General features: G+C 35.7%; 1 protein-coding gene, 1 long non-coding RNA gene and 1 other non-coding gene across 13 annotated transcripts; 1 reads left to right on the top strand and 2 right to left on the bottom strand.

Annotated features, from left to right (window-relative positions):
- Positions 1-8,768: 8,768 nt before the first annotated feature.
- On the bottom strand, positions 8,769-8,840 carry TRNAE-UUC. The gene has a single exon. It is a non-coding gene; the product is annotated as a tRNA-Glu (tRNA).
- A 1,954-nt stretch (positions 8,841-10,794) lies between these two features.
- On the bottom strand, positions 10,795-15,067 carry LOC103963137 (glucan endo-1,3-beta-glucosidase 7-like). Of its 2 annotated transcripts, none has more exons than XM_009375915.3 (5): positions 14,931-15,067; positions 14,031-14,695; positions 11,895-12,218; positions 11,396-11,678; positions 10,795-11,061 (listed from the first exon to the last, which is right to left on the bottom strand). In XM_009375915.3, the coding sequence occupies exons 1-5, from the start codon at positions 14,998-15,000 to the stop codon at positions 11,024-11,026; spliced, it is 1,380 nt and encodes a 459-aa protein (XP_009374190.2). In that variant the 5' UTR covers positions 15,001-15,067; the 3' UTR covers positions 10,795-11,023. The 2 variants fall into 2 exon arrangements, with proteins under 2 accessions (XP_009374190.2, XP_048437080.1); XM_048581123.1 differs by lacking the exon at positions 14,931-15,067 and adding an exon at positions 14,808-14,928.
- Positions 14,610-20,176, top strand: LOC103949670. Of its 10 annotated transcripts, none has more exons than XR_007257208.1 (9): positions 14,610-14,748; positions 14,917-16,295; positions 16,720-16,782; positions 17,014-17,076; positions 17,284-17,338; positions 17,579-17,685; positions 17,776-17,903; positions 18,159-18,213; positions 19,033-19,820. It is a non-coding gene; the product is annotated as an uncharacterized LOC103949670 (long non-coding RNA). The 10 variants fall into 10 exon arrangements; XR_007257209.1 differs by having other exon boundaries at positions 17,776-17,916; XR_007257211.1 differs by lacking the exons at positions 17,579-17,685; positions 17,776-17,903 and adding an exon at positions 19,898-20,176 and having other exon boundaries at positions 19,033-19,060.
- Positions 20,177-26,841: the final 6,665 nt, after the last annotated feature.

The raw sequence follows: 26,841 nt of genomic DNA, 5'->3' as shown, positions 1-26,841 counted from the left end.
AGAGATTTTTCAATGAGTCTGGAACATAGGCACATACATCATATGACATTATACAAGTAGAGGGACACTTAAAAAAAAAATCCCTCCACTTATACTGATAACATGTGGCATACGGCCAGGTGTTGTAGAAACATTAAAAATCTCTATTGTATACTGAGAATGGCCCCATTATTTTCTGCTCACTCAATTGCCCCAGTTTATTATTTTTCCTATTTCAATGGGATCGAGTTATCCTAGTTCAATTATAGTATCTAACTTAATCATTGTGTATTGAAACAAAAATGAAAAATATAATAAATCTTTTATTCATTAGGTAAATCTCAATATATTAGAAATTGAGAGGGTCAACTCCTATGAAACATACAAATCAACTACAAATACATGTTTGACCCCAACCAATAACCAAATGGAATTGTCATCCTTTTTTTACTAAAAGTCTACAACAATAATGTCCCTCCGTTTTATTTTTTAAAGGAGATTGAACAACTACGAGAATCTATATTAAGATGTCATTATCTTGAATCTCTTGATTGTGTGATCAAATTTAGTAGCTTTAATAGCATCTTCAACGAGGAGATGCAAATTTGAAAGAATCACGTCAGACATACTAAATTTTTGCCTCAAACCAATTAAATTTGTAGTTTAATTTAAGTTAGAATTTGATTAATAATTTTAATAAAAGTTTAGAAGTTGTAGAATGTGCCACATTATTTGGTGTATAAACTTTTTGATTGAGTTTGGTGTATGGAGCACCATCCAATTAGAAACGCAAGAGTTATATTTACATTTTCTTTTATGTTTTCATAAAAAGTAAATCAGATATCATACTCTAATAGAAATTATGTAGTTTTGAGATGTCATTTAATTTTCGGTACTGGAGTGGCAGGATCCACCACAAAAAAAATGTAAAAAAACAAAGATACAAAAAACCCATCATCAAAAGATTTAAAAAAGAATATAAATTTAAGTTTTTATTTCATTTTCTGCCCTAAAATGCATATTTTACATCTCTCAATTGTGAAGTTATCCAGCCAATCAAACTGTAAATACACATCTCAAAGCATTTTATATCTTGCAATAGAGATGACCACGCCACTGATTTAGTGTTAAAGACGTTATTCCGCAACCTTGAAAGTACAATGAATTTGGACTTAAAACTTTTAAGGTCAAACTTGTTTCCCAAGTATTCTTGGAGTTTAGTATATTTGTATGTCTGTGAACCAAATTTGGAGTTTAGTAATATGTAAGAACAAAAGTTGCACATAAACAGATGTTCTCAACTAGTAGGGTTTGAGGTGTTGCTGATATGGCACCATATTAGATTACCAAAGAGTTGAAATTGAAAGTAACATATATAGATAGATAGTGGTTGAGAACTTGAAAAGTAAATATAGACGGTGAAAGAATTCACTGTGGAGTACTCACCTTCATCAAATATAGAAGGTGAAAGAATTATATTTGGTTAACTGTGTTATGATTGTTCTCATGAAACGATGTAGACCTGTGAAAGAGATATCTACGATGATGGAAATTCTCTCCCGCACCTTTATTTTGCACGAGTGAACGGTTGAAGAAAGATAATTGGTACCAACTGGTGACTTCGCCACAACATTCCACACTTCTGCAAGCTGGAAAGACTTACAAAGGCACTAACTAGTGGCTTCACTATGACAATCCACACTTCCGCCTGTTAAAAAGACTCACAAAGGTATTTCAGTCTCTTCAACCGCTGAACCATACCATAGTGAAATGGCCCAAAGGCCAAAATTCATTATCATTCCCCTTGGTAGGCAATGAGTTGTTTTCTAAACCCTTTAGCCAATTGGGAGCATCCTCTTCTACATAGTCAGGTTCAAACAAGGTACAGCAAACCTCGCCAGCCCCACAAATTTGAGGCTTTGTTTGTTGCAACGTGGAGCAGGCCCACTTCGTAAAAGGAGCATCTGTAAATGCGTAATACGTTTTTATGGGCTAATTATGTATGGACACCCACACCCATTTGTGATTGGAATTTAGAAACCCAAATGAGCATACTTGTAAGTGGCGAACAATTTGGGCTAGTAGGAGGATCCATTTTTATAATTTTTATTTTATATATCTACACTAATCTGTACTAAGAGATGGAGAAGGGTTTAAATTTGAAGCATAGTGAGGTGAGGAGAAAGACTCTAAACATCAGGATAATTTACCGATGATTAATTTTTCACCAATCAAAAGTGTAAAACTGACAGTCATACATACAGCCCACAAAGGCCCAATTGCAAGATGTATTTATGTGATGTGGGTGACTGCAAATGATGTGTATGTTAGCCTGAATAAGAGGGAAATTGGATGTAAATTCAATTGCATTGAGCTTGATTATGAATTTTGTCACAATATGATTAATAATTTCAGAATTTAGGTGGGGAATGCTATCCGGTTTGACTCATCCCCACCACTCAAACATCACGAATATTGATTTCAGCTCGAGTTAGCTGCGCATGAAAAATAGTCATGACAATTGAACCAAACCACTATAACCAATATTAGCTCAATGGTTGTCAAAACCGACATATATTCACGATGACATTGTGACATACTAACCGGAGCATGATGACATTGTTATTAATCGCAATGATTGGTGAGTAGAATTGATTCGAACCCGTTCAATTTGATTCACAACTTATTTCACTTGATTTTGGTCAAAATTTGATTTTTTCAGCCTAGTTCAAATTAGTTCAACTGTTTTTTTTTTTTTTTTTTTTTTTTTTTTTTTTTCTGATTGAGCGGGTTTTTTTTTCCCATGAAAATTACCTTGTACTAAAAGATCAATTGATTCATAAAAGATAAAAAAATGACCAATTAAATTTCTAAAGTTGTGAGTTTCACTTCTGTATTTTAATTGTAAATGATTTACTAACACTTTAGTATTATGTTATTGAGTAATTTTATTGGCACCCCCACAAACTACGGAAAACACCCCACATTCAATTTTTTTTTCCTCTTAAAATCTCAAATTTACCCAGAAAAATTAAAATTTACAAACAAAAAAATCAGAAACCCACCAATGAGCCACCCCATTGCCGGCGACCGCCACGACAGCCCTCTCACTGGCGTACAATCACCCACCAACTAGGTTGTCATCTACCTCCCAGTCCTAGCGCCGCCACTGGTCATTTTGTCCCTAACCTTCACCTTAATTTATAATGTTTCATTCATTTGGGAACACATCTGATGATTTTTTTTTTTTGTTGATTTTTGCATCCTGCTTGCAGTTTATTGAATTAGCTTTGGAATTGAGATGGCCATGCTATGCAAAAATTCATGGCTACCTTCCGCTTGGCCAAATATAGATAGAAAGAACGAGGAAAGAGATAGAAAGGAGGATATGTTGCTGGCATGTAGAAGATTGGGGGTGGGTGGTCGATGTTGATTGGCCCGTGGTCGGTGGGTGGGGTGGCTGACTTGCTGGGGATTTTAGTTATTTGTTAGGTAAATTACATTTTACCCCCTCAAGTTTAAGATCGATTGTAACATAACCTCATACAATATCTTTAAAATATTTCAATTTCATACATTTACTTATCATTTTATTTTAATTTCATAAATCTGTTAGAAAATCCATTAAGTAAACTGTTAAGTAATGACATGGTTGCCAAATTTGTGCACGTGGCAAAAAAATAATTTTTGTATGCATTTAAAAGATAATAATTTACCCTAAAATAATTAATTAAAGAAAAGTTAAAAATAAAAATAAAAAACCCTAAAACCCATCTTCCCCGACCCATCTTCTCCCTCTCCTCCACTCTCTTCACCTCCCCGACCCACCTTTTCCCTTTCCACCACTCTCTTCACCTCCCCTCCCTTCTCTCTCCCAAAATCAACATGCACCTAACCCTAATCCCCAAAAAATAAAAAGATAAAAAATCAAAAATCAAAAAATTAAGGCCGGACAAGAAATATGATGGGGCTGTTAAGCCAGGTGTTGAGGATCTTGATAGTGAAGTCGGCGAGGACATTGGAGTTGTTGATGGAGCGGGAGATCTGGGCGTCGGAGGGGGTGAGACAAGTGGCGGTATGTAAGCGAGTTATCGAAGGGAGAAATGTTGTAGCGGGAGGCAAAGAGGAGGTGAGCGTCATGAGCTCGGCGTCGGAAACGACGATTGATGAGTGACAAAGTGGGCAAGTCTACTGCGACTGAAGCCACGTGTCGATGCAGACGGCATGGAAGGCGTGGCAGCAGAGCGGGAGGAGACGAAGCTCGTTGTTGGCCTCGAATTTCGATAGGCAAATGGTTGAGGTGGCTGAGGATGAGAAATAGGCAAATTGAGGCCACTAGTGTGGCTGTGAGGATGACAATGATGATAGGAGGGGAGGTGAAGAGAGTGGAGGAGAGGGAAAAGGTGGGTCGGGGAGGTGAAGAGGGAGAAGTGGGTCTTTAGGGAGAGAGAAGAGAAAGGGAGGTGAAGAGAGTGGAGGAAAGGGAGAAGGTAGGTCGGGGAAGATGGGTTTTAGGTTTTTTTTTTCTTTATTTAATTAATTATTTTACGGTAAATTATTATTTTTTAAATGCATTAAAAAAAAAATTTGCCACATGGCACAAATGTGGCAGCCACGTCAGCACAAATGTAGATCCCATATTTACCACGTCATCACTTAACGATTTACTTAACAGATTTTCTAACGGATGAATGAAATTGAAATTAAATAATAAGTAAATGTATGAAATTGAAATATTTTAAAGATATTATATGCAGTGGCGAAGCCAGGATTTCTTGGGGGGAAGGGCAAACTTAAAAGAGTGCAAGGTTAAAGAAAAGTGGCAACAACTAAATTTTTTTATATAGTAATGTCTTTCATAATTAATCAATACAAACAAATTACAATTGTTGCCGGCGAGGTTTCATGTCATGAAAACGTCGCATAATAGGCTCATTATCAATAAAAGCAAATACATCTCTCTCAATGTAAACAACCATGCTATCACTCAACCATTGATCTCCCATTTTGTTACGCAATGATGTTTTCACAATCTTCATAGCAGAAAAAGCTCTCCCCACCGAAGAGGTTGCAACCGGTAATACCAAAGCCAATGTAAGAAACTTATACACTAACATATAGCTTTCACACCTTCCGGTCTTCACTAACTCTTTGCAAGATTACTAATTCCTTTCAATGATGAAAACTCACTATGCATCTTCATATCATGAATGTAATTGTCAAGTTGAATTGGAAGATTCATAAGGTCCATACGATCAAAATCTTGAAAATAAAGTTGGGCTAAATGAACAATTTTTGCTTTGTCAAAAGATGCAAAATTATTCACCAGACTCAAACATGCCATACAAAGAAGCAACTCAGTGTTTACCTCATTGAAGCGATCATTTAATTCCTTTAGTTGCATATCAAGGACTAGAAAATAGAGGTCCACACAATAGTAATGGAAGTTTGTGATTTTCGGAGTTTTGTGCCTTGATTTTCCAGGTACGAAATGCATATCCTCCATGATAGGAACGATAATATCATGCTCCTCACAAAACTTTTCTATATCATGAAACAAGTCCTCAAAGTCATCATCTCTCAAGGATTGTAGTCTTTGCTTGCATACTTCCACTAACGCCATCGCATTCACAATATCTTGATCTGTCTTTTGCAATGCTTGAGATAACTCATTTGTAATTCCCAATATAAGTCTCATCATGAAAAGGTGAAATGCAAAATCAAAAGTTTGTATTTCTTTGAATAACCTAGTTGCTTCACCGAGATTATCTTGGTTGCAATCACTTTTAATCCATTCAACCACCTCTACCACGGCTTCAAACATAACAATAATACTAACTATAGTACCATAATACGAGTTCCACCGTATATCACATGGACGCATGAGACTACTTTCTTGATTGAACTTTGACCCATTTCAAGATTACCAAGATCAAGAGCTTTCTGAATTTGTTCATGTTATTTCTCTCTAAATGCATCACGATGCTTACATGATGATCCAATAAGATTAATCAAACTACTAGCATTGATGAAAAAATTGGCAACATCCTCATTTTCCTTTGCCATGAATACAAGAGCTAGTTGGAGTTGGCGTGCAAAACAATGAATATAAAATGCTTGAGGGTATTTGTTCAAAATTTTTGTTTTAAGACCATTTAATTCACCTCTTATATTACTAGCTCCATCATAGCCTTGTCCTCGTAACATGGACATACTCAAATTTGTTGTAGCAAACAATCTCTCAATGGCATCTTCAAGCGAGCTACTAGTTGTAGAGGTGACATGTTGAACACCCAAAAACTTTTCAATTGCTTCTCCTTTTTTGTTCACATAATGCTACCACCGCCATTTGCTCTTTAGTCGAAGCATCACATGATCCATCAACCAAGAGAGAAAAAAAAAATGTACCTTCCATATCTTTAGTGATTGCATTAATAGTTTCAATAGCATAAGCATGAACAAGATCCTTTTGAATATCGGAAGAAGTATACTTGAGATTCTTGGAAGCATTCTCAAACACAACCTTCCTAACTTTCTCATTATGATCGGCAAGAAATTGCATAAAGCTCTATATAATTACCCCTATTGCTCGATTTCACAGATTCATTGTGCTCACAAAAAGCCAAACCTTGTCTCAACAATCATCTTGCGCAATCAAGTGCTCCACTCAGTAAAGTGTGATAATTAACGCGAGCTTCATCAATTTGCTTGATCACAAATGTTTCAATGTGTTGTTTTTGTGTCATCAAGTCTCTAGCTTGTTGCATAGCTTTATTATGAAGATTTCCAACACCTCCTTCATGGACTCGAAAATTTTCGAGTCCTTTCCTCCAATTTGTAAACCCTTTTTCAGTGAAGACATCACTTCCACTACTACCCGCTTTATCAAAATCACATTTAAAAAGATAGCAAGAATGGCAAAATGCAACATCTTTTATTATACTACCACTTAAAATTATCAAACCAACCTGTGATAAAATATCAATTGTCGCTAGCTTTCCTTGGAATGATGTGAGATTTAGGTTGACAAGGTTCATTTTGGAGGTAGTATCTACGAATTGCTTCGCAATACTTGAGTGGATAATCAAGCATTCGATGTCTCGGTCCAGGGTCTGCAGGAAGATTAGCTAATATTTTATCCAACTCAGTAACCTTACTTTGTTGTGCACTACCTGGAATACTCGAAGGAGTCCCTACTTGGAATATTTAAAGGTGGAGGAGGACTACCCGGAATATTTGAAGGAAGAGGAGAACCATCCGGAATATTTAGAGAAGGATTTAAGCACTATTTCTTATAGTATTGTTCTATTACGTAACTGTATAACGAAAGAAAAAAATATATATCTTAGACTCTTAATCCTAAAGTAGACTACGAATTTAATTAATTAGTACCAACAATCATATGAATAATCAAGAATTCAATTTTCATAGTATTCATAAAAATAAAAATAAAATAAAAAAAACAAAAAAAAACATAGTATTCAATTTTTATATACTTCAAAAAAAGAAAAAAAAACAAACAAATCAATAATCGTTGTATTCATATGAATAATCTATAATCAATAGCCATATGTATTACCCTATAATCCTATATCAATTAAACAAAAAATTGTATTCAATAATCAATTGGGGTTTGAAATAAATAAAAATTAAAAAAAAATTAAAATTTGACGTTAATTGGAGCGGCTGGCATGGAATGCGTGGCCAGTTGCGTTTGGACTATGGAGCTTGGTCTTGGTGGGCAACCAATGGAACGAGATGGCTGCTTTGTATTCCTGGGATCTGGAACAATTTTGAAAAATGAAATCTGGGGCCCTAGAGGTTTTGTCGTGTGGGGGAGAAAGGGGGTAATGGTGGGGGGGATAGGATTGGTTATCTGGGAAAAGAGTGGGTAGGGTTTAATTGAAGCGGGGTGGGATTGGGATGGGGATGATGACCAGTGGCCTCTCGTTTATTATCATTTTTATTTGATAATCCCCCAAAATGACTGCCGTTTACCAAAAAATTTAATTTAATTTTACCAGGCCCAAAACGACGTCGTTTTGGCCTGGATTTTAAAATTAAAAAAAAAAAAAAAAAAAACCCTACGCGCGCATGTTTCTAGTTTTAGAACCGCCATGGCGCGGTGCATCCCAGTTTTCGGCCGAACCAGAGGGGTTCAAGTGTTGCTCCTGCCCTTGTTTTCTGACGAGCGGAGGGGCATCGGCCCCCTTTCGCTCCTATGTAGCTTCGCCCTTGAAAAAAAGTGAAATAAAATTGGTAAAAGAAGTTAGGAGAGATGTCACTTAATATTTTGGTCTATAGTCGTATTTTTCACTTGCAAGTGAGAGCTCTTAGGTTTGATTTTAATCAAAGACGAATTCGAACCACATTATTGCTCCACTTCTCACTTCCTTAATAGAGATAATATCTTTTGTTCAAAAAAAAAAAAAAAAGGGATCAGAGAGTGGGGTTGTTGTGGTGGTTGGGGAGTGGGGAGAAGGGGCATGAGTGGTGGCAGCAGCATGGGTTTGGGTTTGAATGTCAATATGCATCAATTGAATTCAATTCATTCGATATGATAGTACAATACTTGTTGCATTGAATTCAATTCATTCGATATGATAGTATAATACTTATTTAGAGTATTTATTTTTACATTTAAAGCCTCGAGTATCACTTGTATAAAAGGAAAAATAAACATAAAAATCATCCCAAATAGATCACTGAACATTTACGTCTTTTCCCAAAGAAGATAAAATATAGCAGCATGTAAGCGTAAGTGTAAAATTAAATAAAATGCCAAAAAGTTCCATTGCCGGGAATCGAACCCGGGTCTCCTGGGTGAAAGCCAGATATCCTAACCGCTGGACGACAATGGATTGCTTGGTCGTTGTTCTCACAATTATTTTATTAAATATATGTTCACAAAGCAGTTCGTAACCTCTGCTTTTTTTTTTTTTTTTTTTTTTTTTTTTTTTTAACTAAATCCAACGACGAACTAGATCAATTATGTTGCCCAGAGTTAATAAGTATATATAGATGAACCAATTTTCAACCATAGGTGGAATGGCGGTTTACTGCATTAACTAAAATAATAATACTTATACATCTTGGTGCGGGTTTCCTAACAATTGAGGATTTTACCCCAATAATAATATCATTTATAAGATAGGAAAAAAAAAAGAAAAAAAAATCAAGCATAGGCATTGTTAACCTGTCAAGTTAAGAAATGTTTAGCGTGACAATTAGTAATTTTGTAAGTGTCGGTTTGAATCTTCCTCTTCAACCTACTCCTTTTGAGTTCAAACTATCCCTCATTCTCCTAGTTTAGTTAAATTTAGGGTATATTAGCATATCATTTATCATAAAAAAAAAAAATGGTAGAATGTGAATATAAGTTTCTTTCATGACTAACTTCTTTTGGAAGTCGGACTCCATAATTTCATCCTTCAACGTAGCTTGAATTTAGTGAATTATTCAATCTAATCCAATCCCAGACACCAAACATGAACAAAGTGTAATTGAATCAATTGTCTATGTACGATTTTCATTTCTACCTTTTGGTTGAAGGATGGTGAGGTCAACCAGAGAACTTTATAATTTTCTTCCTAGTTAGTTAGTAATTGCTTATAGCGTGTTTGTGATTGCTTCTGTAATGGTTGAAAGTACGTTTTGATAACTAACATCATTTTATTACTACGTTTAGCAAAAACAAGTTTAAGTGTTTCTGAGTTATAGTAGCGCTTTCAAATAAACACTTGCATGGTTAATTTGGAAGTTCTTTTAAAATGATTTAAAATACTTTTGGTAAAATAGATTTTAGAATAAGCATCAGATATGTGTTTTTTTTTTTTTTTTCAACACTTAAAGTGCTTTTTAAAAGAAGCACCAGATATGTGCTTTTTGCAAAAAAAACACTTGACTGTTTTTCCAGGATCACTTGAATTTTTACTACGAAGCGATTTTAAATATATTTTTAATAAAAACGCTTTCAGTTATTTTAAAAATAGTTTTCAACTAAATATATTTTTATGTAAGGCATTAAAAAATATATTTACTTCACTTCCCTGGCCCAGCCCATGTTTCTTGGCAAAGTAGCAATTGCTTCACGATGCAAAAGCAAATATGATATGTCCATCAAAGGTTGGAATCTAGTTCCTATTGCTACTTGGGCTATCGTTGCTGCTGACAATGCCAGGTGCCCATCAATCGAACAATAACAAAAATGTTGCCCACTCTCGTTAAAAATGATTGGGGAAAGGGAGAGCGCGCGCATAGTCACACAATCATTTCGGTTGAATAGGAGGGTAGTTGTGGTAGCTGACAATCGCTTAGAGATGTTAAAAACGGTTGACGTTCACTCAAGCACATAAACGATGGCAGTATAACTCTGGGATCGGGAATTGAAGTTTCATTTGCATGTCGTGTGCTTATTTCTTGTTCAGTAAGGAGAAAGATTGTTCTCTATGAAATTCAGCTCATGATCTCCTCCAACAAAGTAAAGTTTAAATACCACTAAATAATTATCGGTTAGAGGTAAGCAATGCGGCCGGAAAACATTACCACTGGGCAACTTCTAGTTCAATAAAGCGCCCGCAAAGATTTCACTAGCCACATTGTTTGCGAAAGTCGGATGCAGTCTTCAACATGAACAAAGCTCTAACTCAATCCAATCAATACTCGAAAATTCTCGTAAATTTGTATTCGAAATAAGGCCTAGAGAGGAGAATACCGAGAGTCGAACAGTGGTACAAACCCCACAAAATTTCCACTTTTGTACCAAATACATACGCGAAAACAAAACCTTCTTACCAAGGTTTAGGAATAAATATCTGGAGAAAGAACTAGTTCATTCACATTCCCACTCATGGTAGAGTTCTTACAGTTAATATATATCCCAAATAAAACTAGGAACCTTTACAATTAAACGGTTACATATATAAATTAAAAACAACAAAAAAGCACACCAATACCTTATTCCTTGTATCCAATTGATAGAACCTTCACAGATCTGTTATTCGATATAATATTAACTTTCCCTGCTTCCTGCTTCCACAGGTAGTCATGTACTTCCACCAGTGTAACTGCAAGCATTATAACCTGCAATCAATTCACATACTTAATTAGCAAGAGTTCCGAAACAAATCAAGCAAACATTTTTTCACAGGTAGTCATGCTGGTTTTGGAGATGTTCCATTTTTTCACCGATATAAAATGCGTGAAAAGAAAAATGTCACAATTAGTAGTGCAATCATTCACAAAAGGAGTTGGATTATAAAGAGAATCGTTATCACCACAAAAGTCAAAAGATTATACACTTTTACGTTTCTAATTGGTCACTTTATGAATTATTATCCCCCTTTTATGTTAAGTGTGTCCTCATCATGGAAAACATGGGCCATTTCGATATGTGCTCGTGTTAAAGAAAACTTACTGGGATTTGAGGATGTGAGCATCGCTGTTTGTGAGAAATCGCAATTCAGAGGAATTGTGCCAACAGTATGATAATACAGATTCATGGCATAGGCAGCGTGCGATGCAACAGTGTTTGGGTCGAAACAGGAGCCTCCTGGTTGGATTGCGCTGCAATCAATACCATGGCCACAAGCATAGTCAAGATTTGCCTGCAATTGAGCATCAGAAACGCCGGATTTGGGCACACACCACTGTGCTGAAGTAGGCTTGGGTGAAGGAGACACCATTGGTGTTGATGGAGTCTGAAGGATAGAAATCCAAGGGTTATAACTAATCATGCGTATTATAAAGCATAGGATATTAGGCATTATAAGGTCCGGCCAGATACAGGACATGTTATGTTCTCATATGTATTGAACGGTCCATATAACAAATTATCTAAATTTGCAGTCAACAATATAACACATAAAAGTGATGAGGTAAGAGAACATTTTGCTAGAAGGTTTTAAATATGTCACCTGGCTACTCTTTGTGAGACCAACTTCATATGTCGCAGTTAGATCAGGCTTGAACAGACCAAAGGATCGCTCGGAGGTTGGACCAGGTTTCAAATCCTCATCGTAGAGTGCGAAGATATAAGTCTCCACAGATTTTCCAGGCATCAACGGAGTCCCAACCATGGATCTAAGGTGTGCAATCAAATTGCCATTAAACGCCCTTGCATTCTCCACACTAGTTCCAACTTCGTTGCTATCTCCATGGTATGGCCATCCAGTCTCAGCGATCAAAATGTCAATGTCCTTGAATCCAACTGCATTCAAGGCTGACCGCACGGCATCAACCTAAAGATGGTAAAACTTCATCATTTATATTACTACATCAATCAATGACTTCACAAGCATAATGGTTAAATCATTGGAACTCTCTAATTAGTTAGCTTGTCATTAAAATTGTCATTGCAAGAAAAGAAAACAATGCGCATAGTTCAAACAAGTTATGCATTTACTAAGCTACAGAGAAAAAAAAACTCGTTCGATTAATGATAACAAAAGGAAAATACTTCAAAACTCAATTTCATTTTCCAATTTTCTTTCCAATTCTTTCACATGGGTAGGACCTATGATATTGCGATACAATGGTAAAAGATTGGGGTCTTACAGCATCATCTGACCGCAAAAGATTCGAATGCTATCTCAAGGATTTGCGGGGGAAAAAACCCATTGCTACTAAAGTTTCACTAACATTTTCTCCTATAGTAAGAAATAGGAGGTTTATGCTTTTATATGGTGGTCCCAAATTAAATTTTGATTCTATGAAACAACAAAATTTGTCTAGGTTTTTTTCAAGGGAAATTTGAAATAGGTCTAATTTTATAGACTACCTTTTGAAATAGGTCCAATTTTTAGTGACTTTTGACTTTTGAAATAGGTCCAATTTTTAGTTACTTTGGACCCATTTCAAAAAACCCCTTTTTTCAAATACGTTGTACTAAATCCAAAGCCAATAGAAATCATGGCCTCATCTAAAATTATTGCGATGGGACACTAGCCAGCCTGTCACATTGTCACCATGCATCAATTGCACATAGAAGGTAATTTCAATGATCCCATCATTTCCTTGATAAAGCAACGGACAATAATACAAGAGTAATATGGATGATGGTAATTAAATGATTGTTGAAATTGGGGTTTCCAAAAACCCTCATTTCCTACACCTAAATCTTATTATCCATGCTTTTTATTAAGCTAAGAGCATTTCCAAATGAGATGTCAAAATATTCAAATCAGCACTAATATTAAAAAAAGGCAACAACAATGTATTCAAATCAAAAAGCCAAATTTGATGTGACATAACATGGATTGACAGCCCACATCCCTGCTACCAAAATTGATAGCAACTTCAATTTTTTTTTATTTGATTATAAAATGCATTTTATTGTTTTAAAACATTTAGTATAATAGCTTAATGTAATAAAATAATAATTTAATTTGACATATTGGATAGAAAACCAAAAAAAGGCCAAAGTGCAACATAGGTTGCCAAATTTAAATTTTATGTTTATAATTAGACATCTCGTAGATGTTCAAGTAAAAGACCTAAAAGTTAAAGATATAGTAATATTATATTAATTGCTTTATTCTACATTTTCTTTCATCTTTTTTTTCAACTAATCCTCACACCCCACGTTGTCTAATTTTCTCTAATCTACTTTTGACTCTAACCACATGCAGGGTGCATATTTGCCTTAAGTGTTTGGTTGGAAGTGCATTTAGAAATGGCTACAACAACCGACATCTTTTAGATAACAAAAAACTCATCTAAATAATAAAAGTACTTTTAAAACTATCCGTGCTTTCCATAGAAGCACCTATATGAAACCCTTCTATTGATTTTAGCTTCTAACAAAAGTGCTTATGTGCATGAGTGCTTCTAAAACAAACCGCAAAGCGAACGCCAATTACCAAAAAAACCATTAGTTCTAAACTCTTACGTCAATGTCGTGGACTCATGATTTAAGGACTAACGTGTGAGTCGTCGTATAACGCAAATCGTAGTCCGTTGACGGTTGACCCACAGTTCAAATGTTCAACTGGGCCTAGATCCACTTAATAAAAAGCCCAAATCCGGCCCACTATAGTGTAAAACACGCTCACCTGAGCATCGAACATGTTCATGTACGTGACTCCGCTCCCCGAGTCGACTCGTCCCGCGTTGGGTTGGAATAAGCAAAACGCCAGCGTTTCGGGCCTCGGGTCGCTCTGGTAAGCAAAAAATGGGTACGGGTTGACCGCAAACGGTGATCCATTGTCCCTCTGGAAGGCGAGAAGTCCTATGAGAACGTCCTGGAATCCCGGGTTGAACCGACCGGAAGATGGCGGGTCGGACTGGGACAAAACGGCCATGGAGTGCACCGTGGAGACCCGGACCTTTCCACCGAGAGACGCGGCGGAGAGGGCAGATTGGACATTTCGCATGGCGGGAAGTAGCTGGGAGATGAGGCCCTGGTCGTTGGATAGGAGGACCTCGTTGCCGACATTGATGAGGTCGATTTTACTGGCGGGGTAGAAGGGGAGGACGTTGGAATTCACCCACTGCGCCGCCGCGTTGGGATCGGAGGCAAGGGCCGGGAGGTCGCCGTTCGCGGTGCCAATGGCGATAGCGATGCCGGAGCCGGCGAGCGCCTTGATGATGGCCGGGTCGGGGCCAAAGAGACGGACGCGCTTGATGGCGGTGGACTGGAGGAGTTTAGCGGTGTCGGAGGGCGGCGGGAGGTTGTCAGCGACCTGGCCGTAGTTGACTCCGATGAAGGACTGTGAGTCTGCAATCAAAGCAAATCGTTTCAGTGGGGTTTTTCCCTACTTACGAGATGAGGTAAGTAAGGGAAAGTTACTTGGTATTCGAGCAGTGCTAATAACAAATTAATTACGTACCTGCAGAAAGGAAAGCGGTTTTTCTCATCAATTCATTACGCAAAACTTTAACAAATTTTTATATTTTTCTCGGGAAAGTGACTTTTTCCTTTATTTTCCGGGAAAGTAGAAGTAATTACGTACCTGCAGAAAGGAAAGCGGTGAATAAGAGGAAGACAAGGAGGATGGGGAAGTGCGAAAGCGACGACGCCATGGACGATGACGATGAAGTGTGTCGACAGTCAGAAACTGTGTGCTGTTTTTGTGCAGAGTGCGGAAGACGACGGACTTCAGACCCCAAAAAAACAAGTTGAGGGTAACGGTAAGAAAGTAAGCAAGGTAACACTGAACTCAAGTGCTCACGTGCGATGGGACCCCACCTGTCTCTCAGTCTTCTCGTTGACGTATGCCAAATATTTGTTAAAGCGTGTTAATTTTTCCTAACAAATGCTTTTACGCACGAGTAGTGTTAAGGAAACACTTTTAAAGTTAAATTTTCTGACATTTTATAATTAACGTTAATTTTTATTTTAATATTATAAAATATTGTGTCAAAAAAATAACGTAGCGAATAATCTATGAATAGTCCTATTTTTTAAAAAACTTTCTTAGCATTTCTCTTTCCGCAATTCATAACTTTCTACCATTCCCTATTGGTCTTTTCTATTTAATTTTAAACTTGTCTTTCTCAGTTTATTTCTTCAATTTAATGGCTAAAAAAGGTGAATGACTATTAACTCCAAGAAGAAATCGAGCTATGATAGCTGATATATAAATAAAGATAATGCTGGGAACATTAAAATTTTAAATTAAATTTGTAAGTTAAATTATATGTTAGTAATAAGAACACGTTAATTGATATTTAATTAATAATCCAACGATTGACAACCATAATATTTAATTTGCAAATTTAGTTTAAAATATTTGATCTCCCTAAATGTTTAACCGAATTCTTGTATTTAGATTCTATGTTAAAACCTTAAATTCTCATTGAAATAAAAACATGGGAGTTTGTTATTATCGTTCCCAAAGAATCATTGTGCACTCCTCCTTTGGGTTGAGTTTGTGGTTACTTAATCTTTTTTAAAAAGGTGGAGTCTTAATTATGTTGGGTAAATGATAAAGAAAAAAAAGTGATTTTTTTTTCAAAATTTATATATACTAAAACCCAAACTCGGGTGGCACTGTTCTTAAGCAGTGTGCTTCCCTTTTTGCCCCTGCTTGATTTGTTTAATTGCATTTGTGTCATGTTTCACACGTGTTGGTCACCGTGCTCCCTTCTTTTTGTTTTTACTCTTCCGGACTCTTCTGGTGTATTTTAACCCTGGTGTCCAATAGAAGTCTCTTGACTTCTTCCTCAGAAATCGCAGAAATCCAAAAAGGAAAAAACTGTGCTCTTCAACCGATTAGCGATTTCGATTCCGCTTCATGAGATCTGTTCGATCTTTGCTTCCTCATATGTTCATTCTCTTCGACGCGCCATCGTGCTCCCAATTTAGCCTTTGACAGGTAATTAAATCTCACTTCTTCTCAACTACCCAAAAGCCAAATATTTGAGTTTTTTTTTTTTTTTTGTTTTTTTGTGCTTTGTTACTTCTTTGTTGAAATTTGGTGGTGAAATGTCTTCCATTTTGTTCCGTCTCTTTTCCTTTTCATTTGCTCTCTCTATCTCTTCGTCTGTCTCTCCGTTTCGATTTCGATTCCGTCGTCTAGAAAGGCATTTTGGATTTTTTTGGCTGTTTTCCAGAAACCAATCACGCCATTTTAGGTGTGTTGCTTCATCCGCATCTTATTTTCTGTTTGGTTAGCAAGAAATTTTTTTTTTAATTGATTAGTGTAAAATTCAATTCTTGCCGTTTTGTGCTTAGCGTTTTCTTAATTTTTTTCGTACTTTGTGTGTGGATGTTTGATCTGATTTCGTTTTTTGTTGCAGGAAACATTGGTCTTCGAATTTTAAGGTTTTATTGTACAAGCTTGCAAGCCCTTTCTGGGTGAGGTATATAATTTATGTTTTTGTTCTTAAATCTTTTTCCAACAGAATTTTTAATTTTTTTTTGGTCCTGTTTCGTTTTTGGTGGGATGATTAATTATTGGGGTTTCCTTTGTCTGTTTGGGATTTTAGTATGGGTTGTGATTTGGTTGTTTTTTATTTCCAGGGAGAAGTGTTCATGGTTTATGAGTTTGGATTTTTAGTGTGGGTGTATGATTTGGTTGTTTTTTATTTCAGGTAACGTTGCCGTTCGAATTTTATGGTTTTTGTATAGAAGTTTGCAGGCCCCTTCCGATTAAGGTATATAATTTATGTTCCTCCTCTTATATCTTTTGTTGAACAAAATTTAAAATTTTTTTGGGTCGTGTTTAGTTTGCGGATCTATTTTCTGTAAAAAAAATTGGTGATAATTAATTTTGGTACAGAAAATTGGTGATAATTAATTTTGGGGTTGTGTTGTATATGGATTTTTAGTGCGGGTATATGATTTGCTTTTTTTATTTTCAGGAAGCAGTGGCCATCGTTTTTGCCGCTTTTGTATGTACGGTTCCAGATGCTTGAGGTATAGAATCTTCAAATTGCTCACCTTAAGTAGACAGTGGCGTGCATATGTAGTTTATCACTGAATAATCAACCTCTCATCACTAAATTAACGTTTAAGTTTGTTTTTAATTTAGTTCACAAATGAATCAACCAAGTTTTCATGCCATATTGATACGAAATTATAAAGCAATTTCGACCATACTTTGTTTGTTTTTTTTTTTATCATTCTTTTGAGATCTATTATTCATATATATCATAGATGATGAAGAATAAAAGAAATTAAATGCCGCTTTGGATGATAAGTTGATGTCAATGACAAGTACTATTGATGATACCCACCGTTTCTCGTTTGTTCTAATGCTGTTGGTATGTATATTATGTAACAAGTTCTCTACAGTTTGTTAATATCCATAACCAATACAAGTTTTCAAACGCTTATACGGGTTTGCACTTCAGTGAAAAAATTCTAGGAAAAACAAAAGGAGGTTGAGCCCATCTACATAGGGAGTTGAAAGAAAAATTAAACTCAACAATTAGAGAATGAGAATGCATCTGATGAAAAATAGGAAATGAACACATATAAGGTAATGTCACAAGGTGAGGTTTCAGTATGAAATTTTCATTGTCATACTGTTTAATGCTTTTAAACCAATTGGTATAGATTCTATTTTTAGTTTCTTTTGCTTGATCAATTTACATTACGTTTTTGAACCAAATGCAAGTTCCAATATTGCATTGATAACAAAATAAATTAATTGAAATTGAAGTTTTCTCTGATTGAGAAATCTCTTTTTGTTTAAATGGTGTTACAAGTTTTGTCTTTATTTTTTTGCCAATAGGTGGACTTAAAAAGGATCAAGTATGCAGGGGAATGGTAGGATCAACATATCAAAGGTAGAGATTGACTCTCTCTCATGTTAAACTTATACTGTGATGTTTATTATTATTAAATTTTGGAAAAATAATTGCTTATCATAACCTTATCACAATAGTAAATAACAGGGAGAGAGACGAAAAAAAGAGAGGAATCTATTTGATTGTATGTTTACTTTGGAGATTTTGGATAACAGTCATGAATTATGGTCTTAGTGCATCTCTATTTTTTTTCTTCACGTTTTTGCTTACTGTTTATAGCTAAATGATTTTTATTTGGGTCTTCCAAATTTTTAACTATTACTATGAATCTCTGATGAAGTTTTATTAATTTTTAATTCATTGATTTCAAGTATGGCCGTTGACTATGTGAATTTTAAGTTTTGCACAGTTAAAGAGACTAGATGATAATGTTTCATTTCTCTCTTTCTCCCTTCTTATTTTCTCAGCCACGAGTCTTAATAAGATACGACTGACTAAGAATTTGTTAATCATTTTAACACGTATGAGATAAGATATTTACTTTTTATGATGCATTTCTAATTTTTGCATATTACTTGATTTACTATTGTTATATGGTTGGCAGAATTTTATGTTAAGTGTGTCACTATATTGTTGTAATAGTTAAATTGGATGTAATATGAAGTGTTGGCATAAAACTAGGCACAACTAATTATCTTTCACTTCTTGAGATACAACCATTGTTTGATTTAGCTATAACTCATAAATCTTTAATTATAATTGGTTTTTTTAGTTTACTTGGATCAGAACTGATAACCGTATAAAAAGGCAGTAAAAATTAAAGTCTGCCTGTTCTGATGACAACTGATAAATATACAGGTCTGCACGTATACTGGTTGATGAAAAGGTGAGCAATCATTACTTAATGATCTTAAGTAATAAATACTTAGTATTGCTCATTGAAAATTTGTTAATTGTTTCAATGCATATGATCTAACGTTGCTGCTTTCTGTAATAAACTCTATCTAGGATCTTTATTTTTTGGGTCAAAACACTATTTGGGATCTTTTTGTCATCTTTAGACATTGCTTGATTTTGTATTGTCAAATGATATATATTTTCATAATCTTTGTGTCTGTATATTATATGGATTTATTTTTTATAATATTCAGTGTTCTATTCTTTGTATTAGATCTTTTTATACTTAAAAACAACTTTTCTATAGTGTTAATTAAAATGGTTAATTGATAGTTAGTGTTTGCCTATGCATATTATTGCGTAGTATTTACTATGCACATGCATATTCATGTTATACTATATGTAATGTTCACTGTTATTCACTTATTCACATGATATTTAACAATATTTTTTTCTTGCATTTTTTCCCATGCTGAATTGTCAAGCGACAATCAATATAAACATATGAATTTTGTTTCTTCATTGTTAATCTACTGATGCTAGGGATAATTTAAGTTTCTACATTCTTAACATTTTTCATATTTGACTTACAGGATTAGTGTCAATGTACACCTTTCCGCAACTGTTTGTTTTGTCTTTTTCCCTCACTCTGTATAATTTTAGTCAAATTGAACTACTTTTTAAAACTTGAGATTTAACTGAAGTGCTAAGAACTTAGTTAAATGAAAGTTTACTTTGGTTTGATGACATTAGGTCCACAATCATTGGATGCATTATCTTTTACATGTTTTAATCATAATTTGTCATAAAATTTTCAATCCCGCAGCAACACGCAGGTGACATTTCCTGCAGCAACGCGCGGGTCACACTTTCTAGTTATATCCAAAACAGCAGAAAGCAGGAGCATCTCTAGACATGCTTTTCAAAAAAGCTTTTTTTTTTCTTTTTTTTTTTAATTTTATTTTTTCTATTGGAGGCGGGTGAAAAAATACCATTAATGCAACTTTCATATCGACAATCCTACCCCCATCTCTAACACTTTTTTTTAGCTAAAAACACTTTTATTACTATAGTATATCAAACAATTAACAGTTATTTATTATCATAGCATACCAGAAGCAATTTTGAAAAAAAGCACAACTCCAAACTAGCTATTAGTATTATATTCTGTTGGATTGACGGGGCTGGAACTCGCAGCTTCTGCCTTGATTAAATTTTTTTATCGAATAAGGTCAAATTGTGTCAGCTAAAACCTTCACTCGATGAAACGATTTCAGCAAACCCTTGAACTGGATAAAGGTGTACTTGGGTGAAGTCGTTTCTAATGAGAGATAGGGACATTGGGGGAAGAGAAGAAATTTGAGATTCCACTATAAAACCAATTGGCAATATGGGCATTAATCCAACTTACTTATAAGCTCATGCAAGATTATTCCTCCTATCAATGTGAGATTCATTTTCAACCGTAAATACATGAGGTTTTTACTTTACTTTGAGTTTTTATCACAAATGACTCTAAAATTGACCTAACTCATCACTGTAATCCATTAATTTGAAAATCAATCAATTTCGTCCTTAAAATTGACCTAAAATATTAACTTGATCCATGCCATCTAGTTTCGTTAGATTTTCTGTTAGTTTGTTGATGTGGCAAGATATGGTGACTATCTCTAGATTTCAATTTGGCAATTTTTTTGTTTAAGGAGTGGGTAAACTGGGGTTGTGCTCATTGACAATACTTGTAGTTAGGTAATTGGGAATAATGTCGTGGAGTTGATCACTCATATGGTAGTGATTCTATAAAATTAACTATCGGAGTTTTTTTATAACAATTTCATTTTAAGTGATCGTTGTAAAAAAGTTTCTAAAAAAGTAAATATTGGAAAGTAGTTGGATTAGACTACTAGAGTGTTCGCATGCGGTTGCATTTAGACTTTCAGATTTGGTTGGGTATTGGTCGGTCTTGCCTTTGGAGAATCTCAGCGTCATCAACCCACCTACTCTGACGGTGAAAACATGGAATTCCAAGTGCAAAGGGACTTTTTGGTCGCTGGGAAAGTTATTCTTTCACACTTGCCGCGAATATGCAAAGGAACTTTTTGAACAATAAACTTCTCCGAGGGTTCTTGTGTTTAAATTCGGGACAACAGCAAAAATATTATCATTTATGTAACCCTATTTGAATTACATGACTTGTGCTCATAAACTTTTTTGTTGGAATTGCGATAATTTAGGTGTGAGGGAAGTTTCGAACCCGGGATACATAAGTAGAAACTCAATGCTCTGTTCATTAGGATATTAGATATAAAATTGAAGTATTTCATAAGAATGTAACTGAAAGACCCCATATTGCTTGAACTATAAAGGAACGTGTTTTAGATTGTTTTTAAAATGGTTAAATGCTTTTTTTGCAACCAAAAATGATGATTGCATTTGATAGAAATTTGTAGAAGAACTGTACTTTATACAAGTGGTTTTAGGAGAATAATCTGCCAAATGCTTCTTAAAAAAACACTAAAGCACTTGTCGATTTTTAATAAAGAATTCAAAGTGTGCATGTTTAAATCATTTCCAACTCATTGATGTCTAGTGGTGGCGATGGTAGAATGATGGTTGTTCTTCTAACTGCTTTTTGGAGTACACTATATAAAAAAAATACTTAAGGACATATGAAAATATGTTTAAAATACTACCAACCAAACCTAGATGAGTATAACCAGTGACGAACTCAAGAATTGACAGGGGGATGGGTGAAGTTAAAAGATTGCAAGGTTGAAAAGAATAGCAACAACCAAATCCTTTTACTTACTAATGTGTTCCATAATTTATCAATGCAAACAAATTATAATTGTTGCCGGCGAGGTTTCATATCATGAAAACGTCACATAATAGGCTCATTATCAATGAAAGCAAATACATTTCTTTCCATGTAAACAAGCATGCTATCACTCAACCATTGATCTCCCATTTTGTTAAGCAATGATGTTTTCACAATCTTCATAGCAGAAAAAGCTCTCTTCACCGAAGTGGTTGTAACCAGTAACACCAAAGCCAATGAAAGAAGCTTATACACTAACATATAGCTTGCACACATTCTAGTCTTCACCAACTCCTTTGCAAGATCACCAATTCCTCTCAATATTTGAAGGGGGAGGAGGACTACTCAGAATATTCAAATGATAACTTCTTGGAATATTTGAAGGAGGAGGACTATTTGGAATATTTGAAGAAGAAGGACTACTCGAAATGTTTGAATGAGGATTTAAGCATTGTTTCTTATAGTATCGTTCCATTATGTAACTGTAAAATGGAAAGAAAAAAAAAATTCTTAGACTTTTAATCCTAGAGTAGACTATACTAATATGCATAATAACTAGTCAAACCAAGAATTCAATTATTCAATACCAATAAGCATACAAATTATTCAATAAATAAATATTCAAGTCAACTAATCATATGAATATACATTATGTAATAATTCAATTAATTAATCAATAATCAAGAATTCAAATTTTAATTTTCATCCTAAAAATAATTTGATAATTTCATATCAATAATCATATAATCATATCAATAATCATATTAGTGCATCACCATATGATTCTATACCAATTAAACAAAATTCGTATTAAATAATTAATTAAAGTTAGGATTATAAATTTAGGGATTAAAAAATTTACCTACTGGAATTGGGGGGCAGCGTTGCTACACCTTTTGCTTTGATTGGAGATTGAAAAAGAGCACAAAGAGAGACTGAATGGAAGTTATGAAACGGGGGACACGCGGTCCCACCCTATATATTTATATTTTTTAGGGTGTGATATCCACACATATTTTTTTGCTTCTCACACACATTTCTAATTTTCGGCCGTCAAATCAGATGAATTGAAGAAGATCAACAGATATAAATTGACAAATGGTATGTGAGAAGTAAAAAGGGGTGTGTGGATAGCACACCCCTATTTTTTTTCCCAACTTATACGAAACGGCACCGTTTCATTCTACTTTTTTAAAATTTTTTAACCAGGACCAAAACGTCACTTTGGCCTGGGTGTTTTGAAAAAAAATTGATGCAGCTCTGCTGCGCACAGAGCAAAACCAGATAGCACCGTTGCATCGAAGGAGACGAAGAGCAGCAACAGTAGGAGGGGAGGGGCTGGCTAGCGCTCCAGCCATATTTTTCCTGCGAGGGGAGTGGCGACCGCCACTCCTCGCCCTCACATGGCTTCGCCACTGATTATATGAGGTTGCAATCAACCCCAAACTTGAGCGGGTAAAATGTAATTTACTCTTATTTGTTAGTTTATCAAGAACAATATCGTACTTCAACTTTGGGTATAAAAGTACCCTATTCAGTTCTGTATTTTAATTCGGAGTCAATTATTTTTTGGGTAAATTACACTAAGTTACCTTAACTTTGGATATAAAATTACCCGTTCCCATTTAATTTTGTATTCTAATTCCAAGTCAATTATTTTTTGGGTAAATTACACTAAGCTACCTCAACTTTGGGTTGTACCATAATCTTGCACCTCATCTTTTAAACATTGCAATGTCATACCTTATTTTACGAATTCGTAACAATGTCGGACCTCAGTCAATTTTTTGTCAATTTAATTTGTTAACTGTTGATGTGGCAAGTGTGAGGATTACGGATTGACATGTGGACTGACATTCAAACAATTCTTTTTCCTTTTCTTCCCTTCCTTTTCCCTTGTGTTTTCTTTTTCCCTGTTTTTACTGTTCCCCTCTCGACCTTTGCAAAATTCAACGCCCATCCCTCCGATCAGCGCCCATCCTTAACCAGATGCCCCACCTCTCCGATCCGAGGGTCCTCGCCGCCATTCAACACGCTATCTCTGATGTCTTCTAGACCCGTTCTGTCCTCAAAACCCTCAGCGACTAACCCGACCACGAGCTTATCGACCCCACCCTCTCGGCGACTGACTCAATCTCGAGCTTGTCGACACTAAACAACCTTAATCCCTACCATCGCAAAAACACAAAATCCCATTCAAATCTCATCCTCAAAAAACCCTAACTCTCGTAAGTTTTAACGAAATTACAAGGACCTCAATTCCATCAAGGACCACCACGCCTCCCACCAGCCTCCATGGATATGCAGGTTGCTAGATAGAGAAATGGGTACGGCTAACAAGGAGGAAGGGAGAGAGAGGGGTGAGGGGGAAGGAATGTGGGTGGCTGTGCAGTAGGAACTCAGGATGTGGGTTTGTTTGTTTGTTTTTTTTTAATTTTTTAAAATAAAGTATTAAATGAAGTCAATTATCTTTAATAATTTTGACAAAAAAAAAAATCTTTATAATTAAAATATTTTTTTATGAATTGTTTGGCCGCATGGCATTAGATAGGTGACACGTCAACATAAATGTGAAGCTCATTGCTGTCATGTCATTACTTAATGGCTTACTTAACATATTTTGTGTTGACCCTAAAAATTACAAAGTCTACGTGGCGTGCAGGCCGAGTAACTAATAAGCTAACTACGTCATTCGGTTGAATGCGGGGCGTGCCAACTCGGCCGAGGAGTAAAATTTGTTGTTGTTGCGTTGAGTACGTTGTTGACTTCTTTATCTTGCGACTGCGGCCGAGAAAAGAACAAATCTCGGCCTTTGGATTCTCGAGCCTGAAGACGAGGCTGCTAGTTCTGCGAAGTTCACAAATCGTCGGCGTCAGATTCGGTCACAGTGATTATATTCGTGAGAGTATAAGCACGTCGAATCGACACCAGACTGTACGGACACAAATATTCAAAGGTGATGTATGTCTTGATGGTGAATGTGGTTCGGCCGTCAGAATGTCGAATTTTGAAACTCACTTGTGAGTATCCAATCATAAAATCACTCGGCGTTCAATACGCCGAATGTCGTAACTTGTAACACCTTACTTCACCGAGAAGGCTAATAAGATGACCTCTGCCAATAAGGATTCGGAAACCCTTCTCGACCGGGACTTGGATAGGTAACCAGTCGGCCTCGATGCAGTGCTGTTTATCCAAACTGAAGGTGCTCCTCGGTCGGCTGACTCTACGACAAATCCAAACTGAAGATGTTCGCTGGTTGCCTTCACAGTGCTGTTTATCCAAACTGAAGATGTGTCGGCAAGAAAAAGAAAATAAAAAATCTCAAGATGTTTGAGAGGTTTTGCGCAGGGCAATTGTGTGTTGAATTGGAGGTCCTCAAACTGAAGATGCAGCTCTGTATTTATGGTGTTGATATTTGCTTGACATGGCTAGATAATTGTGGAGTCCAACTGCAACTCTAACTTGCAGAATGAAATATGATCCGTGTGGCTGACTTTTCAAATGAAAACTCATCTAGGTTTATCCCGTTATGAACAAAGACCTAGCCTACCTAGGCTTCCTATCATAACTCCATCACCATCAAATCCTAGGCTTATCACATCACCAAAAACCTAGCTTTCCTAGGCTCTCATCATCTTTTACCAAGACTACCGCATGCATCCTGACCCTATGAATATTAAATTCATTTTTAATTATCACCATATTTAAATGGATAATAATTTGTTCAGAATTCAATCCCATTAGTAGTTCCAAGTGACCTCATACTATCATCCGGTTCTGCATGCTTCATTATCTGATGGCGTGCATACCTGTTAACCAAAAACTGATCCAACCACACACCCATATGCCAAACATCCACATCAACTTGAATTATCTTGAATTGTGCCGCCTGTTTCCTAGCTTGGAGATGTATTATTTTCACATGAAAATGTCAAGATAAATCATTATTAAAAGATAATTATGATAAAAATCATAATGTTATCTTTTAATATTAATAAAATTATCTTTACGAATTCATCGACAATGTGGAAGTACGCTTACTCAACGACCTCGATTACTCGGGCCCATGGTGCAATGTTGGGTTCAAACATTTTGTAATACAGGTTTGACATTACAAGGATTTCGTAAGTTGATATATAGCATTTTACTATTTAAAAAATGAGGTATGAAATTGTAATATGACCGAAAACTAAAATAATTTAGTGTAATTTAATTTATTCTTTTATGTGACGACACAGATTAGATAATGCTAGCCAAATTAAATAATGTTGTTGTTTGGTGATTGAATTGTTACTAAAATTTGAAAAAAAAAATATATTACTTAAATATTAATTAATATAGTTATTTTTATTTAATGACATATCAATAATCAATTTGTAAATTTGATTGTTCTGCGAAAAATATCGTACATTTCCGTTTAAGAATTTCTCGATGTCGAAATGGGCTCAGCATTAAAAGACAAAAAATTGGTCAGATGCTTGGCGGAGATACCAACCGCTGTGGCCAAGCATAGAATTTTACGTAAAAGAGAGGGGTAAGACCGTACTTCTATGCACAAGATATTTTTCGCGTCACTAAAATATCTAATCCACTGTCACGTGATGAGCGGACCCTACAACTAACCCGTTCCCTCGGTCGTTTTCAACCAGGGTTTCCGCAAACCGAAAGACACGACTCTGTCCTCTCCCCGTTTGGCAACGGCGATAACACTCCCCACCAAACAAGAGATAAAAATATCCTCAGCGTAAAACAAACCAAAAACGACGACGTGGATATAATTTATTCATATGGTGAAATTGTAAAACGCGTAGCCAAACGCGCTAGGCTTGGACCTTTGAACCCTGGTAACCAAACACCATGGAAATGGTTAACCCTGGTCGAGGGTGCCCGAGGCCCTATATTAACGAGGGTTCGGGAACTGCTGACCCTCGTGCTCTCTTGTTCTCTTG

This window comes from the organism of the source record quoted next, unplaced genomic scaffold, assembly GCF_019419815.1.
Source record: "Pyrus x bretschneideri cultivar Hongxiangsu unplaced genomic scaffold, Pyrus_bretschneideri_v1 Contig16, whole genome shotgun sequence".
In the NCBI taxonomy this organism is placed as follows: Eukaryota; Viridiplantae; Streptophyta; class Magnoliopsida; order Rosales; family Rosaceae; genus Pyrus; species Pyrus x bretschneideri.
The sequence above is the reverse complement of the archived record's forward strand: the minus strand, read 5'-3'. Positions and strand labels throughout refer to the sequence as shown.